A 17,129-nucleotide genomic window follows, 5' to 3' on the forward strand; every position below is an offset into this window, starting at 1 on the left:
AATAAAGTTTTAACTCATAACAGAAAAGTGTTTCTTTCTTTTCATTAAATGTAATAGGATAATTTGTCAATATTTGGCCATACCTGAGGTAGTTACAATGCCCCAGGATCGAAGGCAAATTAAGCACAAAGCTGTCAGCAGCATGGCCTGGCTCCCCACTTCTCGAGGGTGGGAGAACACCTGCTGGCTGCGGACAGGGGCCCCCAGTTCCCCAGCTGCTAATGCAACAAATCAGCTTGAGGACACTCTAAGAGCCCTGGGCAGGTCAACCCTGCCAGTTCAGTGCTCTTCCAAGTGTGGTCTGGGGACTGTGGTGTACGCGAGATAATTTCAGAAATTGAAACAACTGGGTAGAAGCTTTTAGAGCTGTTTGACAGGGTATTCTGTACGTCTACCTTTTCCTCTCACTTTTCCAGTTATTTGTTCCGTGCATTACAGCACAGAGAAGCCCTGCTGAAGCTGAAACACCCAGTGCCGTCTGCGTGGCTGCCCACAGGTGTCGGCGCTGTGTCTGAGACCGTGCTGCATGGGGGCCTGGGGAAAGATTCCAGGATGCAGAGTTGATGTTACATATTTGGCACTTTTCGTCCGGTCCATCCCCCTGCTTCCTTCTCCAGTGTGTGCGTATCTAACACACAGAACAGGGCCAGGCCAGGTGACCGCACAGTCAGTACTGTCCATGGCATGAAACCACCACTTTGGGGTTAACAGTTTTGCATCTTGTCTCCCCAACTGAGTTCTAAGTTCCTCATAATGCTACAGAGAGGTCACAGTCTCCAGGATCCCAGTTTTTAAAATGTGGGACGTCCTAAAACGTATCAGTTTTTCCTTTTGAAATTCTTATAGAACAGTGTGTCACAACTCATGTCTCCCAGCACAGCACATCTCCTCTGAATAATGCAACCAGACTTTTAGTACTGAAGCAGCCTCCTAACAGAATATCATATTCTGTCTGGTGAACAGCCATGAAACATTATAAAACCTAAGAACATAAGGCCGCTGCGCTGGTCGCCGGGAAGACAGCATCACGCTGGCTGCCTCCGTTCTTTTCCTACCAGCCCTTCGTACGTCCAAAAACTTTATCCTGATTCAGTTCTTTTCTATTTTTATAAATACAGTTTTTAATTTTTTTAATTGATTTGAGAGAGAGAGAGGGGGGAAGGGAGGGAGAGAAACATCAATTTGTTGTTCAACTTATTTATGCATCACTGGTTGTTTCTTCTATGTGCCCTGACCAGGAACCCACAACCTCGGCACATCGGGACAATGCTCCATGCAACTGAGCTACCTGGCCGGGGCCCCTGACGCAATTCTTGTGTTATCATATTAGAAAAAACTAACTGTCATCCAATCCTCTAAAAATTAGATTAGTACCTGGGAATCTCTACCCACCGAAAAATCAGGTAATTGGCCCCAAATTAAATAGTAAATATATCTTAACACTGGTAATTCCCCCTAGTATTATAAGAAACCCACTTGAATTCATGAAAAAACTGTAGTAAATATTCAAAGCAATTACTTGCAAATACTTTACAGGATGATCTACCTATGTATCTACCTGTGGAAGAAACAAAGTTTTTAAAAGGTAAGGTAGTGCCCTGGCCAGTGTGGCTCAGCGGGTTGGAGCATCGCCCGTGCACTGAAGGGTCACGGGTTTGATTTCGAGTCAGGGCACATACCCAAGTTGTGGGTTCGATCCCCGGTTGGGGTAATATGTATTTTTTAATATATATGACATCTAAAAAGGTAAGGCAATAACCTAAAATTGTTTCAACTATTAAAATTGTCACAAATTCTAAATAGTTTGACTCCAATACAGTCGACCGTCAAGCAGCCTGCATTTCTGCACACTTTACTTCAGTGTCCATAACACACCTGCACATACGGCGGGACTGGGCCTCCAGCGTCGGTCACATGCCCGTGCCGCTCTCTGGGCACCGGTCCTGCCTCAGTACCTGGCCCAGCTTGGGCTGAAAGCAGCACCCTGTGCCACTAACTCCACACTCTACTGCTGTCAGCCAGGTTTTTTTAATGACTGGGAATACAGAAGAATGAAAGCACTGATACTAATGGTAAGCAGCACAAGCAACACAAACTTAATACGGCCGAGAGAGGGACAACATCTGACGCTCCAAGACCAGGCAATTCCCTGGCTCAAGCAGCTGCTCGCAACCATGACCAAGTATTTGCTAACAGAGCAAAGAAACAAAGTAAGAAACCACGCATAAACTTCATGTGCCAAAGCACCCACCTCTGAGTTAAAATGTACTTAAGTTTCTAATATTTTTAGTTCCCTGGGAATGAAAGTCCTTACGTAATGCATTATTTCAAAAGTAGGATGTATGATTTCAAGAACATCTTTGCTCTTCCAGGATCAGTCCAGAAAATCTACAAACACACAACACTACACCAAAAATGCCCCCAGATAATACTTTTGGATTATGTCAGTACGTAGAAACATACATATATCTAATATTGGTTAACAAAAAAGGCAGAATGCAAGTCTGCAGCTATGCAAATGAACATTTACTTATCACAAAGTTTCAGGCAGGCAGTAAGAATTAAAACCCATCACCAGCAGGGCTTTCCCTGGGTCAGATGTTCCTGACTTAGTTTAGTTCCAAAGCAGTTTTTGGAGTTTGGGGCTGATGCTTCTCCAGAGCTAGCCGCCAATTCGCGTTGAGCGGGGCTGGCTTCCTCCCTCCTCGGCAAGTCCGGAACCCTGGGCAGGAAGGAAGTGTCCCGGGACAAGTCTGTGCATGCCGCTCGCCCGCTCTCCTCATGAAAACACCTACTTCTACAAAACATCTCCGCTTAAGAACAAAAGATGCTACACTTACCAGACATTTAGAGAACAGCCCTCACAACAGCTGAAGTGCTTGCTTCAAAATGTTAGACCAACAATTTTAAAAGCGACACAATTTATAGTGCACTTTTTGGTGAGCAATGGAAAGTGGTTTTAGCGCTTTTCACAAATCCCAAGGCTCCTCCTAATCCTGTGGGCAAGCAGTGCACCCATTCAAAGGGCCACACTGCCCGGCCGGGCGTGGCTCAGCGGTTGAGCATCGACCCAGGATCCAGGCGATCGGGGTTTGATTGCGGTCAGGGGACATGCCCGGGTTGCGGGCTCAATCCCCAGTCAGGGGCGTGCAGGAGGCAGCCGATCAATGACTCTCTCATCATTGATGTTTCTATCTCTCTCTCTCCCTCTCCTTTCCTCTCTGAAATCAATAAAGATGTATTTAAAAATAATAATAATTAAAAAAATAAAGGGCCACACCAAAGCCTGTAGGGAATGAGTGAACTCACCAAGTTCAGTGGAGCCCAAAACCCACCCCAACACTCCTGCTCTCTGCCACTGCACCGCCCTTTCACCGGCACTCTTCTGGACTGACTGCTATCCTCGGCCAACCACCTCCCCAGCTCCTTCCCAACACATCATCTGATCAAGTCTCCTACTCCCAGGGACCCCAATCCCAACAAACTTTCAATGGTTCCTAAATGCTCAGAGAATGATGTCCCTCCTCAAATTGTGCACAAAAACACCCTCTCCCCAAGACGCCCACTGCTCCCTAAACCCACTGTCCAAGGTCACCCCCATCCTTTCTGCTACACACAACCCCTCCTCACCTTTCTTCAATAAATGAGGGTGACAGCACAGGCACAGTGCTATCGGTGGCAAACTCTCCTCTCCGTGTGGTTCTGCTTCCCAATCTCTGGGCCTAGAGTCCTCTCCTCCACCTCGGAGGACGGCATTAGACAGGGTCAGGATGTTCAGTCCCTCCTGGGAGTAGCTCTGACTCCAGACACTGCACCCACTGAGTTCTAAACCCCTAACTTCCCCTCACTCCCTACAGTATCTTCCAGAGGCAAGATTTTCCTTCTCCAGGTCAAGACAATTTGGAACACCAGCCACTGTATGCTCACAAAATACAAAACACAAAAATGGACAAAATATTAAAAATAATAAAATCCAATGTAACATTCAAAGGAATTTTGATATATTATTTTAGGTTTTTATTTTTCAAGCTATCGCTTTCTCCCTTTGATGAAAATAATTAAAATTCACTGTCTTTATTCAACATGCACAAGTTCATCCTATAGACACTTCTTTTATACACATGTGGTATTATTAAGAAAACCTGGTAAAGAGATAGTTACAATTTTTTAAAGTTTTAATTTACATGAGTGTCCTTCCCTGAGAGCCCTCAAAAGCCTAAGGCCAAGAATAAATTTCTCTCAACAGAATATATCCTGTTTCAATTCCTTTTTTAAGATAAAGACATACACTGCTCAACTCTACCCAGGCTACTTACTATTTTTTTAGAGACAGAGAAAATTATAACCTATCCTGCAAAAAAGCCATTTTCACAGAATATACCAAAACTCAAAAAACCCCCTTTCCATAATTTACTTCACATATAGTCTTCTCAAAATAATCAACCACTATTGCTATAACATAAAAAGTTCACAGAAAAAAGTGAAAAAAAGAAAAACTTAACAATGAATTAATGATGAAATAAATTAGGACTCCAGTTGTTCAGCTTACAGGTGTTTCACCTGAAATTGCTTTAAGAAAAAAAAATTCTTTTATGCATAATTAGTCACAAATATTTTCCAAACTCTGATGCTACTCACACTGATGGGCGTTTAGCAGCAATAAGCAAATGCTAGAGTGTTAATAATCTAATCCCAAAACCACCATAAGCAAATCATGCCAACAAACACCCTAAACAAACCCCTATGGGTGATAAAAGGTTCTAGGAATCACATTTGAAGGAGGAAGGACCCAACAGTCCCTGCTCTCCACCAGCACCAGGACCAAGGCTGCCAGCTCAGACATCGCAGCACTGGGACAGCATGGAAACACGGATGAAACAAACGCTAAAGAATCAGCGTTTTTAGGTGTGAGAATGGCACTGTGATTATCTAAAAAACAAAAAAGATACATACTGAAGTGTTTATGGGCGAAATGGTTAAGATAGTGGAAGGGAGAGGAAGATGCCAGATTAGTCATGTGCTGGTAACTGTTAAACCGAGTGAGTAACCTATTCTCTCTCCTTGTATATGTTGAAATTCAGGCACTGTTTTGTTCATGACTGTATGTCTCTTATGCACAGATTTTTTAATTCATTGGATTTGCATAATTTGTGAATTTCTCAACTGTAAAACTCTGTAGTGGGAGAGCTGTGTCGCTGCCAGTCTCTCAAATACTTCCCAAATGCACTGCTCAGCAAATGTACTTCAAAAGCTGGGGGGGGGACAGAACCAAAGAGGAAAGGGGGAGCGGTAAAAACTAAACAATGAGCCTGCCACCGCCGCCATAAAGAACTCCCACCTCTGAAAGCCAGTTAGCACACATTCAGGTTTCATTCTTTCTTCTTACAGTTTAAAAGCACAACTGTGGGCCTCTGGTTTACTTCACTGCCCTTCACATCCACGCTGACCCGAGATACAAACAACCCCAGCCCTGTGGAACCAGGTCAGAAACGAGCTTTGGCTCACTCACTTGGAAGAGTACATGCACCGCTTAGATTTGGCCAGAAAACTGGGTTAGAAAAGACCGGCTGCCGCTTAAACAAACAATGGGGCTGGGGAGAAAGTCCTCAAGCCAGTTACCAGGCCGCTCAGTGAGTTGCAACACAATTTTTTCCAAAATTTTCCAAAGGCTTCCAAATTCAGTTGAGCCGGCAGGCTGACTTAACAGGGCTCCCTTTCAAATTCAAAAACCTGGCCTGGGCCCCAACAGTTAAACAACAAAACAGGCTAATTCGCTGGAGATCGCCGAGGACCACGACTGAAGTTCAGACCCCAGGCCGGCGCAGCCCAGGCCGGGCCGCGGGGCCGGGCGGGCGCTTCCAGCGGCGCACAAGCCCCGTTCACCACGCAGCAGACAGACAATGGCACCCGCGCTTCGTGCGGCCCAAGGAAATGCGCACAGCAGCCTCCCAACGCCCTCCTCCCCGCGGCCGGGAACAATGACCATCGGGGCGCACCACGAAGCCCGCTGCCGGGGTATTTCCTCCGTCTCGGGGTGCACCGCTCCACCGCGGCAACGCCGGCGCAGGGCCCGAGAACACGCCCCGCGGCCGGAGCGGACCCCGGCGCGGACACGGCGCCGCGCTCCCCGCGCAGGGCTGCGCCCTCACCTAAGCTCTCCCGTGATCCCCGAGGAACAGCGCCCGGGGACGCCAGGTGCCGGCCGCCCCGGCAGCCGGGGCCCCCGGGGGGCGCGGGGGGCGGCCGGAGGGCGAGAGGAAGGCCGGGGGCGTGGGCGCGGGCACCGGGCACCCCTCCTGCGCAGGCTCGCGCTCGCTCCCTCCCGTTCCCATTACACACCTGTCGAACAGGTTATTCCTGGAGCCCAGCTGTATAAGCCTCGCCCGGCCGGCCTCCCGCCTCCCGGGCCCAGGCACACGCCCCTCCCGGCCCCCCGAGCGGGTCCCCACGCGGCGGATGCTGCAGGACAGAGTTACAAAGTGTCAGCCGCTGCGCCCGGCCCGCGAGCGCCGAGGGCGCGGCGACCGGCCCGGGGGCCACGGCGGCCTGCTCCGAGTTTTAAGTCGCACACTCGGGCCAGATTTGGGGAAAACAGCAAAATGAAGGCTGTCTTATGGAAACATGTCCCCCCATTTTATGACAGAGCGCCCAAGAGCGGGGCTCGTTTCCTGACCGCGAAGCCGGGGAGCGAGGGCGTTCCAGGCCCGTCCGCCCAGGCTGCGCGCGCCCACGGCCCGGCCCGGCCCGGCCCGGCCCGAAGTTGGACCGCGCCACGGGAAACAAAGGAGGCGCCGCGCACCGACCTTGTAGACTTGTCCGTAGGTGCCGTTCCCGACCACTTCCACCAGCTCGAAAATCCCGGCGGGGTCCTAGGCGAGAGGGGGGGGGTTACCGCCTGCGAGCTGCACAACAATGCGCCCGGCGCGGGGCGGCGGCGGCGGGGACGGGGCTCCGCCCGGCGCGGGGCCGGGGCCGGCGGGGGACCGGGGGTGGCCGGGCCCCGCACCCGCGCCCCGGCCCCGCGCCCGGCCCCGCCGCCGCCGCCTCCCGCGGACAAAGGCGCCGCCGCGCCCGCGGCTCCGCCGGGCGCCCAGGGCGCGGCCGCGGCGGCCACTCACCCGCAGGGAGGAGAGGTCGATGTCCACCAGACTTTTCGCCGGGGAGTCGTTCGCCATCTTCCCGTTCGCCGCCCACGCCAGCGGGGCCGGGCTCCGGGGCCGGCGGGCGGCGGCCTCCCCGGCGCTCGGGCCCCGCGCCCGCGCCGCGCGCCTGCAGACGGGCCGAGCTGGGGCCGCGGAGCCGCGAGGAGCGCGAGGCCGAGACAAAGCTGCCGGCGGGGCGGGCCGGGCGCGGGCGGCGCTGGCGCGGGGCCCCTCCCGCTCGGCAGGAAGGCCGGGCGGAAGCGCTCGCACCGCAGCCCCGCCCAGGGCGCGGGGCCGCCCGCGTGGCGTGAATGTGCATCGGGTGGGGCCGAACAATGGCCGCCCGCGCCCCCCGCGGCCCGAGGCGGGAGCCCCCGGGTGGCCCCCCAGGCGCCGGGCGCCCTGCCCCGCACCGAGCCAGCGCCGGACCGCGGCCGGACCAGATGCCCGGCGGCCCCGGACCCGCGCCCTGCGCCCGGAGGGGCTGTGGCGAAAGGGGTGCGTGCCCACGCAGGGGGGGTCCCCCCTCCGCCTCGCTCGCCTGCCCCGCCCTGCCCCCTCCCCTGCCCCCTCCCCTGCCCTGCCCCCTCCCCCGACCCTGCCCCCTCCCCCGACCCTGCCCCCTCCCCCGACCCTGCCCCTGCCCTGCCCCCTCCCCCGACCCTGCCCCCTCCCCTGCCCCTGCCCTGCCCCCTCCCCCGACCCTGCCCCCGACCCTGCCCTGCCCCCTCCCCTGCCCTCCCCTGCCCTGCCCCCTCCCCTGCCCCTGCCCTGCCCCCTCCCCTGCCCTCCCCTGCCCTGCCCCCTCCCCCGACCCTGCCCCTGCCCTCTCCCCTCCCCCGACCCTGCCCCCTCCCCTGCCCCTGCCCTGCCCCCTCCCCTGCCCTCCCCTGCCCTGCCCCCTCCCCCGACCCTGCTCCTGCCCACAGCGCAGGATTCCCCACCGGAGACCCTCTCCTCCGATTTCCCTACCTGGTGTTCTTGTCCTCGCTCCTCTTTTCCAGGCCAAGGTGGTTACCCGGTTGCAGTGGGGATTCACTGAGCATTCCTTACCTGCCAGGTCCCAAAACCAGGGGCAGAAACAGTTTCCAGAACAACTCAACTGCCGGATGCTGAGCTACCTCCCTCAGGTGAGCAGTGCCTGGGGTCATAGGTACTAACCCAGGTTTTGTGCCTAGAGATCATTAAGGATCAAAAACAGGCATCTTCCAGCAACTTTGGAAGCTTGTCAGTGGTTAGACTATTTAATCCTATTAACCAAGAACTTATTTATTTATTTATTTATTTGCCCTTTAACCACTTTTAATTCTTTTAATCATGAATTTTTACTGAATGAAAACTTGCAATGGCTCCCTGTTTCTTCACAACAGGTTCTCAAACCTAGGTGCAGAGAATCACCAGGAGGGACTATAAAAGCACTGATTGCTGACCCCACCTCCTGAGCAGGTCTGGGACAGGCCTAGAACTTGCATTTCTAGGAGGTCCTTGGAGGATGCCAGCATTGCTGTTACAGGATCGCACTTTGAGACCCCGAGCCTCACAGGCCTTCATAATAAGGCTTCACAGACATCGCCTACGGATTCTTGCTTTGCACACACTACCCAGTTTAATCCCTCCTGCAGCCCAGGAGAGATGTTGTCCTCATTTTAGAGATGAGGAGACCAAAGTACTGAGCGATAAGGGCTGTCTCTAAGTTCCTAAAAGAGGAACTGGGAGTGGAGCAGGTCAGCCTATTCCCGAAAATCAAAGTCTGTGATTCAGCCAAGCAGGTATTCTACCCAGAATGCGTTTAGCACTCTCCTGCCTCCCAACAGATTGGTTTCCAGGATTTTCTACTATGACCATCCCCTGTAAGGCTAAAATACATGCAGGGATGCCTGGGATCCGTTGATTAGGAAATCACAGCAGCCAGAGTGTTCCTGTGAATTCAGTGGTGCTTTTAAATGTTGTGTTTCTTAACCTGTCGACAGCAATGGCATTATCTATGAGTGTAAATTAAATAACTTACCTAGAGAGGAGCCTGGTGCACAGTGAACTTTCAGACCAGGTTACTAGTAATAGTATTTCCTAGTGTTTATTCCTCATGATTGACAACATGCATTGGGTCCAGACAGCGTGCCAGGTCCTTTACATGCATTATTTTATAATTCACATTAACCCCAAATAGTAGGTACCCTGATTTTCCCCACTTCCCACAGTAGGAAACCAATGTGTAAGGAAGTTAGGCCGCTTGGTGTGCACAGCTGAAGCTGAGGCATAGACGCCTGGCCCCACACACCACAGCCTCAGCTCTAACCCGTGACCTGAGGGCCTCCTCAGACCACTCCCTTCTCCGTCTAGCCAAATCCTCGCCAGTACCTCAAGCTCAGCCCAGAAAGCAGCTCTTCCTCCTCCAGCGCTCACTCTAAGCCTCGCTCCTGTGCTGCCGATCCCCCATCTCACCTCGGCGAAGGTACTTCCCACTTGGTACCTGTCCCTGAAGAGCCCACCCCTGGAGGGGACTCAGCCGTTTTCTAGGCTACAAGGAAGATGATGACCCTCAGAGCTCACAGTCTGATAGTGGGTGTAAGATAGTTGCATAAATAGCTACAGCTAATAGCAGAACGTCATAAATTCTGGCTAAATGAAAAGTAGTCCAGTGGAAAGTGTGCTGGCTGTAGAGCAAAAGTGAACTGGATTTCAGCCAGTTCTGCTGCCAGTGGTGCAGCCTTGCACAGGTTGCTTAGCTTCTGAGCCTCCGTTTCCTCTTCTTGTGCTAGATGAAGACGAGGTGAGAAGGACAGTTAGTGGGCAACCTCAAGAGCACAGGCAGAATAAGCAGGCCTGGAGACAGGAGCTATAAGAATTCTGTGCCAGAGGACCCTCTTAGGACCTGGCTTCTGGTGGGATGCCAGAGGCAGTACAGATGCTGTGGGAGGAGCCTTGTGCACATTCGGGAGGGTGCTGTCGCTAGCAGAGGAAAGGATGCCAGTTGCTGAGTGGTGGTAACAAAGGAAGGTTTGGTTCTAGACTCAGTGCAAAGTCACTAACTTTTCACATAGAAGCAGCGTGCCCCTGCCCAGCATGCATCTGTGCTGGAGCTCCAGAGACGGGCCAAGTTCCCAGTCAACAGGCATGTTAGCTCAGGCTGCCATATAAACACCACAGGCTGTGGGGCTTAAGTAGCAGAAATTTATTTTCTCACAGTTCTGGAGGCTGGAAGTCCCAGGTCAAGGTTCCACATGATTTGGTTTCTGGTAAGAGTTCCCTTCGTGGCTTGCAGATGGCCACCTTCTCATTGTGGCCTCATGTGGGCTTTCCTGAGTGCTAGTACACAGAGAGAGAAAATTGTCTGGTGTCTTATAAGGACACCTATCGGACCAGGGCCCCAACCTTATGACCTTATGGATATTTCCTTACAGGCCCCACCTCCCAACACAGCCACACTGGGGCTTGGGGTTTTACCAGTGGGGGGACACAGACGTGAGCCCATCACCAGCCATGTGTAACCAGTGACGCCTGGACACAGACTTCAGTCCTGGCCCTTGTCCTCAAGAATCTATTCAAGAACAGAAAATAAACCCACCCAAAAAAATAAGATAATAATTTGAAAAAATAAATACTAATTTGGCATTTTAGGCTGGAGGGAAAAAAACAGGTTACTTGGCCAGAGAATGAGGAGCTTGAAAGATGAGGAAGCTGGCCTCCCAGGACCAGAGGACTCGGATCAGAGAGCCCCGAGGCAAAGCTGAATGGTTTAGGAAAGACCAGAGGACAAAACTGAGGCCCGGGCAATGTGGGGGTTAAAACCCGAACCCAGGTGATCAGTCCAGTCAAGTGAGAAACCGCCTAGCCTTGGCCTTCAAAAGCTCCGGTGGCAGGGGAGAGCTCAGCCGCCAAGGGATTTAAATGTGCCTCCCCCAAGAGACATCAGCTCACACCCAGTCCCAGAAACTCCAAGGAGCTGAGCTATGCAAGAGGTCAAAGTTGACAACCCCCTTGCATCATTTTACTTATTTACTAGTTTTTTCTTTATTGTTAAAATATTAATGGAAGTTGATTTTCAGCCTTAGAATGGAGCAGCAGAGCTGTGGAACTGAGCCTGCATGTAACAAGGGCTGAGGGTCACAGAAGACTTGTGTCAACTGGAAATAAATGATAGAAATGGTGGTGAGCAAGAGGAATTGTGTCAAACCAAGGAAACAATTGTGAGATGGGCGGGAAAAGCTCAGAGAGGGAAAAGCATAGGCTTAGGGTCAGAGCTGAGTCTTAATCTCTGTTGCACAAAGTGTTGAGCAGATGCTCCTCTCTGCCCCTCAGTTTCCTAATGCGTGATATTAGGGGACTGGATGGAAATGACGGAAGGCCCCTTGGGGCCTTAGAGACTGATTTATGTAACCCTGGCCTCCGCCCTGTGACTGCTCATACCTCTTAGCCGCAGTGAAAACGGGTGGCCACGAGCAGCGGGAGCTGGTGGAACAGGTAGAGTGCTGTAGATTCAGCAGTAGGCCCAGCCCTTTAAAGGCCACCTTTGAGCCTGCGCAGAGGCTCGGAATCCTTTTAACTGGTGAATCGGTTGAATTAAAAGGAAGCAGTTACTCTAGTGCAGAACAGGGTGGTGGGTGCGGGGTGCAGAAGTAGATCAAAGGGCGGCAAAAGAAGTGGGCCAGAGGCAAGACAGACGTCCAGCCCGCCACCGGCTGTAGATGCTGTCGCTTCTGGGATGAAGAGTCTTAGCTCAGGTCTTCCACAGGGAGATCCTGAGGCAAGGATTTGGTTCAGGGAGTTGATTTGAAAGATGATCCCAGGGAGCAAGTGAGGGACAGGAAAGTGAAGCAGGATGGAGAGGAGTCAGTGAGTGGGCTGATGCCCGGGTTCCCGCTGTGGGCAGCGGGGCCGGACCCAGCTGGCGAGATGAGGAGGGAACCTAGGTTTGCCTTCTCTGTGTACCCGTGTTCATGGGGGAGGTTTCTGTAAACACTTTTAAAATAAACAATAGTTTTTAAATGCAGAGGAACGTGCCATTTATAGAAGGCCTGTTGAAATCCTTTATAAAAGAGAATTACTGTCCCTTAACTTTTATAAATTTATATTTTATATATCAGAATTGCTTAAATCAAGCTGAGCTGTGAAAAGCTCTTTACCTGAAAAATCCTCAAGGGTCCTCAAAAGTGAGGTCAGAGGTAGCCCTCGCCTCAGAAAGCAAGACAGTCGCCACAGGAAGTGGCTGGGAGGAGCACAGGGATGTTGAATAGTTGTTAGGTGTGTCTCGTTCTGATTGGTGGCTGGGCGACCGGAATCAGAGGCCCTGCCAAGGAGAGGCCAGGGAAGGCCTCGTAGCTGAAGAGAGAACAGATTTTATTTATACCTGATCACATCTTTGTGTCCTAGCCTGAGCAGGAAGTGACCTCAGAAGAGACCCGACTGTAGGCCTCCCTTACGTGCAGCCCTTTAACACGTCACAGCTGGAATAAAGTCATGACTTTGCATTGATGTGTCAGATCCCAGCCGGGGTGCTTTGGAGCCCCACTGAAGAGTGCAGTCACAACCAAGTTTATCACTTTAAAAATGATCGAGGCGCAGTGCTCCGTCAGTGATCCTGCAAGCCGGCCAGTCCTATTGATTTGTAGTGCTGTTGACTATATTGATTCCAGCCTCAGAATCTTCTCAAATATGCTCGCTAACAAAAGAATAAGTGGTGACGTACCAACAATAAACTATGAACTGTAAATGCCGTACTTATGAATTGCAAAGTTCGAGGCCTTTCTGTTCTTTTGAATAGTTCTCACCACCCTGTTGTCCATGTCTATATTCTGCACTCGGTGGCCAACTAATTTAGAAAATACAGTCAGGACCAGGTCAAGAGTCCAGCCATGACACATAGGTCCTGGGTTTGTCCTAACTGTTGGCTACAGACAGCTCCTTGAGATTGGTGGGTAGCTGAGGCCGAGGGAGGTGCTGGGGGAGGGGAAGAGTTGGACAAGCAAGTGTGTCTGGAAACCCCACTCCTGGGAATGCAGCTCAGTCACAGAAAGGCAGGACCACTCACTGCTGCTTTTATTGCATTAGGACTTACCACTACTAGCTGCCTTGCTTCTAAAAATGTGTTCATATTAAAATAGTTCTTGTGGAGAAGGGCTACACAAAAATAGATGACCTTTGGGACCCCAGCTTAGCTCTTTAGCGATGGAGAGGAGAAGATGCAGAGGAAGTGGGGTGCCAGTTGACGGCAACAGGACTGAAGAGCGAATGACCCAAATTTGGACTCAGTGTAAGCCCAACTTATAAATGTCACCACCCATTTTGAATTTTCCAGCAACTGGAAACAAGGCAGTCACTCAGAAAAGAGAACCAGTGGTCTAGGAAAAATTGAAAAGGTATTTTCCATAACTTAATTCTTTATCCACAGCTGCATAGAGTGGATGAAGAACTAGAGTATGTGTTGTGTTTCAGAAATGTAGGGCTCCCTGGAGACGGTTCTGGGGCTTCCTGGACTTCCCAGGGAGGTCTAGGGAATTAGTGTTAGGACTCCTGAGCTCGTGCCTAGCCCTCCCTACCTCCATCACACACGTTCAGCTCCTATATGTTTTATAAATTGGGAATATGAGTAATAGTTTATTAAAACAAGATTACCACTGTTAAGAAAAGTTTGCAAACTACAAACTAACGTATACTTAGAACCAAGATTTCTATGATCACGTGACAGAGATATCTAATAGATATATTTGTGCTGCATTCAAAAGTAAGTAGTACTTTAGGCATTTTTTTAATCTTTGCTATGATCTGAGTAGAAAAGTAGAAGTGATGAGGGAGTGGGAACTAGGACACCTGGGCTCCGGATTCAGTTCTCCCAGAATCAGCACTGGCTCAATGGTTAGATCACCCAGCCTGGTGTCTTGTGAATTAGAAAGTATTCACTAACTGCTGGTTCATTAATTACCAACTGTTCTTCCTTCTCACTTAGGCCTGAGGATGAGCTGTGTCCTCGCTCCTGTCCATTTAACTATGACCGTGGTCTATTAGGGTCTACTTGATGGCCTGTTTTGGACTAAATAACCTACCTCTTATTTCTCACACAGCACATTTGGGAGAGAATTTATGAGAAAATAAAAAACATTTTTAATTCCTCAGAGTCAGATACAAAAGACTGACCAAAATAATGAAAAGTATAATTATAAAATAGAGTTGGCCAACAGTAACCTGGGCAACATTGCTTATTTTGAAAATTCAAAGGATGTTTATAAAAAGTTTGTAATAATACAGAAATGTATGTTGCAATGTTAATTGAAAATATCACTATACAAAACTGGCACGAGATTATAGTTGTGGCTACATAAATATAAAAAGTACTCATAGGAAATTAGGGAAGAAATACATCAAATTTTAGTAGCTTTTGGCTGACAAAACTGTGAGTTCTTTATTTTTTCCCTTCAAGACAGGTGGTTCTACAAATAATCCGAAATTTATATGGAACCACGAAAGACCCCAAATAGCCACAGCAGTCTTGAGAAAGAACAAAGTTGGAGGGATCACACTACCTGATATCAGACTATACTACAAGGCCGTAGTAATCAAAACAGCCTGGCACTGCCCTGGCCAGGTGGCTTAGTTGGTTGCAGCAGCATCCCCTATACCACCCCCCAAAAAAGGCCAGTTATGGGTTTCATCTCCAGTCAGAGCATATATGAGAGGCAACCGATCAATGTTTCTCTCACATCCATCTATCTCTCCCTCTCTCTCCCTCTCTCTCCCCCTCCCTCCTTCCCTTCCCCCCCCCCCCCTCAAACCAACAAACATATCCTCAGTGAGGATTACAAACAAAAAACAAAAAACAGCATGGTACTGGCATAAAAACAGAAATATAGATCAATGGAACAGAATAGAGAGACCAGAAATAAACCCACACCTAGATGGTTAATGAATATTTGACAAAGGGGGCAGGAGCATACAATGGGGTAAAGACAATCTACTCAATAAATAGTGTTGGGAAAATTGAACAGAAACATGCAAAAAAAAAGAAAACCAATGAAATTAAATCTCCTTCTTAACCATACATAAGAATAAACTCAAAGTGAATTAAAGACTTAAATGTAAGAGTCAAAACCATAAAACTCTTAGAAGAAAACATAGGCAGTAAAATCTTTGACATTTCTCTTAGCAATATTTGTTTTAAAATTTTTTAAATTGATTTTTAGAGGGAGAGGAAGGGAGAGGGAGAGAGAGAGAAACATCGATGTGAAAGCAAAACATCCATCAGCTGCCTCCTACACACCACTGCAAAGATCAAGCCCGAAACCAGGCCTGTGCCCTGCCCGGAACCTGAACTAGCTGCCCGTGGAACCTAACCACCGAACCACACCAGCCAGGGCCGCAGTACTTTTTCTGCTACATCTCCTCGGGCAAAGGAAACAAAAGGAAGATAAACAAATGGGACTACATCAAACTAACAGGTTTTTGCACAGCACAGGAAACAACAAAATAAAAAGTGAACCCACCAAGTGGGAGAACATTTGGTGGGTGATACATCTGATACGGGGTTAATATCCAAAATTTATAAAGAAATTATACAACACCACCAAAAAAAACCCAAGACCCAAATAATCCAATTAAAAATGGGCAGAGGACCTGAATAGACACTTCTCCAAGGAGGATACACAGATGATCAATAGACACATGAGAAGATGCTCAACATCACTAATCCTCAGAGATGCAAATTAAAACCACAATGAGGTGTCACCTCACACCTGTCAGAATGGCTCCACCAACAAATCAACAAACGACATGTGCTGGCGAGGGTGTGGGGAAAGGGGAACCTAGTGCACTGCTGGTGGGAATGCAGACTGGGGCGGCCACTGTGGAAAACAGTGTGGAGGGTCCTCAAAGAATTAAAAACGGAGCTGCCATTTGACCCAACAATTCCACTTCTGGGTATATATCTGAAGTAACACTAATTCAGAAGAATATATGCACCCCTATGTTCATTGCAGCACTATTTGCAATAGTCAGGGTTGCAAACCAAGTACCCATCAGTAGATGAGTTGCTTAAAAAAAAAAAAAAAATCTGTGGTGCATTTACACAGTGGAATACTACTTGGCCATTAAAAAAATGAAATCTTACCATGTGTGACAGCATGGCAGGACCTAAAGGATATTCTGCTAAGTGAAATAAATCAGTCCGAGAAAGACAAATACCATATGATTTATATGTGGAATCTAAAGAGCAATATAAACAAACAAAATAGAAACAGACACACAGATACAGAGATCAGACGAGTGGTTGCCAGAGGGGAGGGGCGTTAGGGGGCTGGGTGAAACGGGAAGGGATTGAGAAGTACAGATTGGTGGTTACAAGATAACCCCGGGGACGAGAAGTACAGCACAGGGGACGTTGTCAGTAATGTTCTAATGACTATTATGGTGCCAGGCGGGTGCTGGAAATATCCAGGGGATCACTTTGTAAAGTGTATGACTGTCTACCCACTGTGCTGTACACCTGGAACTAATACAAAATAATATTGAATGTAAGGTGTAATTGAAATTTTTTTAAAATATATAATAATAAAGACATGTAGTTCTATAAATTTCTTCTATGAGCATCTTATGATATAAAAATATGAACTTAAATTTTAAAATAAAATACAGTAATTGTATGGTTCTCCTAGCACTGCCCTAACAAAGTAGCACAAACTGGGTGGCTTAAAACAACCGAAATGTCTTGTTCTGGGAAGCCTGAGGTCAAGGTGTTGGCGGCCTGCCCCTCTGAAACCCGGAGGGCTGTCAGCCCCTCCTCGCCTCTTCCTGGCTTCTGTGGCCGCTGCCGTCTGTGGTGGTGCCCCGTCCCCAGCCGCACAGCTCGGGTCCCATGCATTCTCTTTGCGTCTAGGTCTCCACGCGACCATCTTCTCATAAGGACTCCAGTCATACTGAATTAAGGGCTCGTCCTGCTCCAGTGCCACGATTTCTTTTTTTTAAAAGGATAGTTTCCTCTTTTTTTTTTTTTTTTTATTG

The 17,129-nt window shown here is 49.5% G+C and overlaps 1 protein-coding gene and 1 long non-coding RNA gene across 36 annotated transcripts in view; one reads left to right on the forward strand and one right to left on the reverse strand.

The window, feature by feature from the left end:
* MAP4K4 (mitogen-activated protein kinase kinase kinase kinase 4) overlaps nucleotides 1-7,262 on the reverse strand; it is a 159,804-nt gene extending 152,542 nt beyond the window's left edge. For 34 of the 35 annotated variants that reach the window (XM_081156186.1, XM_081156211.1, XM_081156191.1 and 31 more), the window contains exons 1-2: nucleotides 7,119-7,262; nucleotides 6,804-6,869 (exon numbers count right to left, since the gene is read on the reverse strand). In XM_081156186.1, the coding sequence (XP_081012312.1) occupies nucleotides 6,804-6,869; nucleotides 7,119-7,175 (123 nt within the window). In that variant the 5' untranslated portion in view covers nucleotides 7,176-7,262. Of the gene's footprint in view, nucleotides 1-6,149; nucleotides 6,199-6,803; nucleotides 6,870-7,118 lie in introns of those variants that run through there. The other variant, XM_081156219.1, reaches the window with a different exon arrangement.
* A 123-nt stretch (nucleotides 7,263-7,385) lies between these two features.
* Nucleotides 7,386-12,132, forward strand: LOC308566143. Its single transcript, XR_014000131.1, has 3 exons — nucleotides 7,386-7,640; nucleotides 8,147-8,272; nucleotides 8,513-12,132. It is a non-coding gene; the product is annotated as an uncharacterized lncRNA (long non-coding RNA).
* Nucleotides 12,133-17,129: the final 4,997 nt, after the last annotated feature.

The sequence above is a fragment of the Miniopterus schreibersii genome, assembly GCF_964146895.1.
Source record: "Miniopterus schreibersii genome assembly, chromosome: 13".
Taxonomy (NCBI): Eukaryota; Metazoa; Chordata; class Mammalia; order Chiroptera; family Miniopteridae; genus Miniopterus; species Miniopterus schreibersii.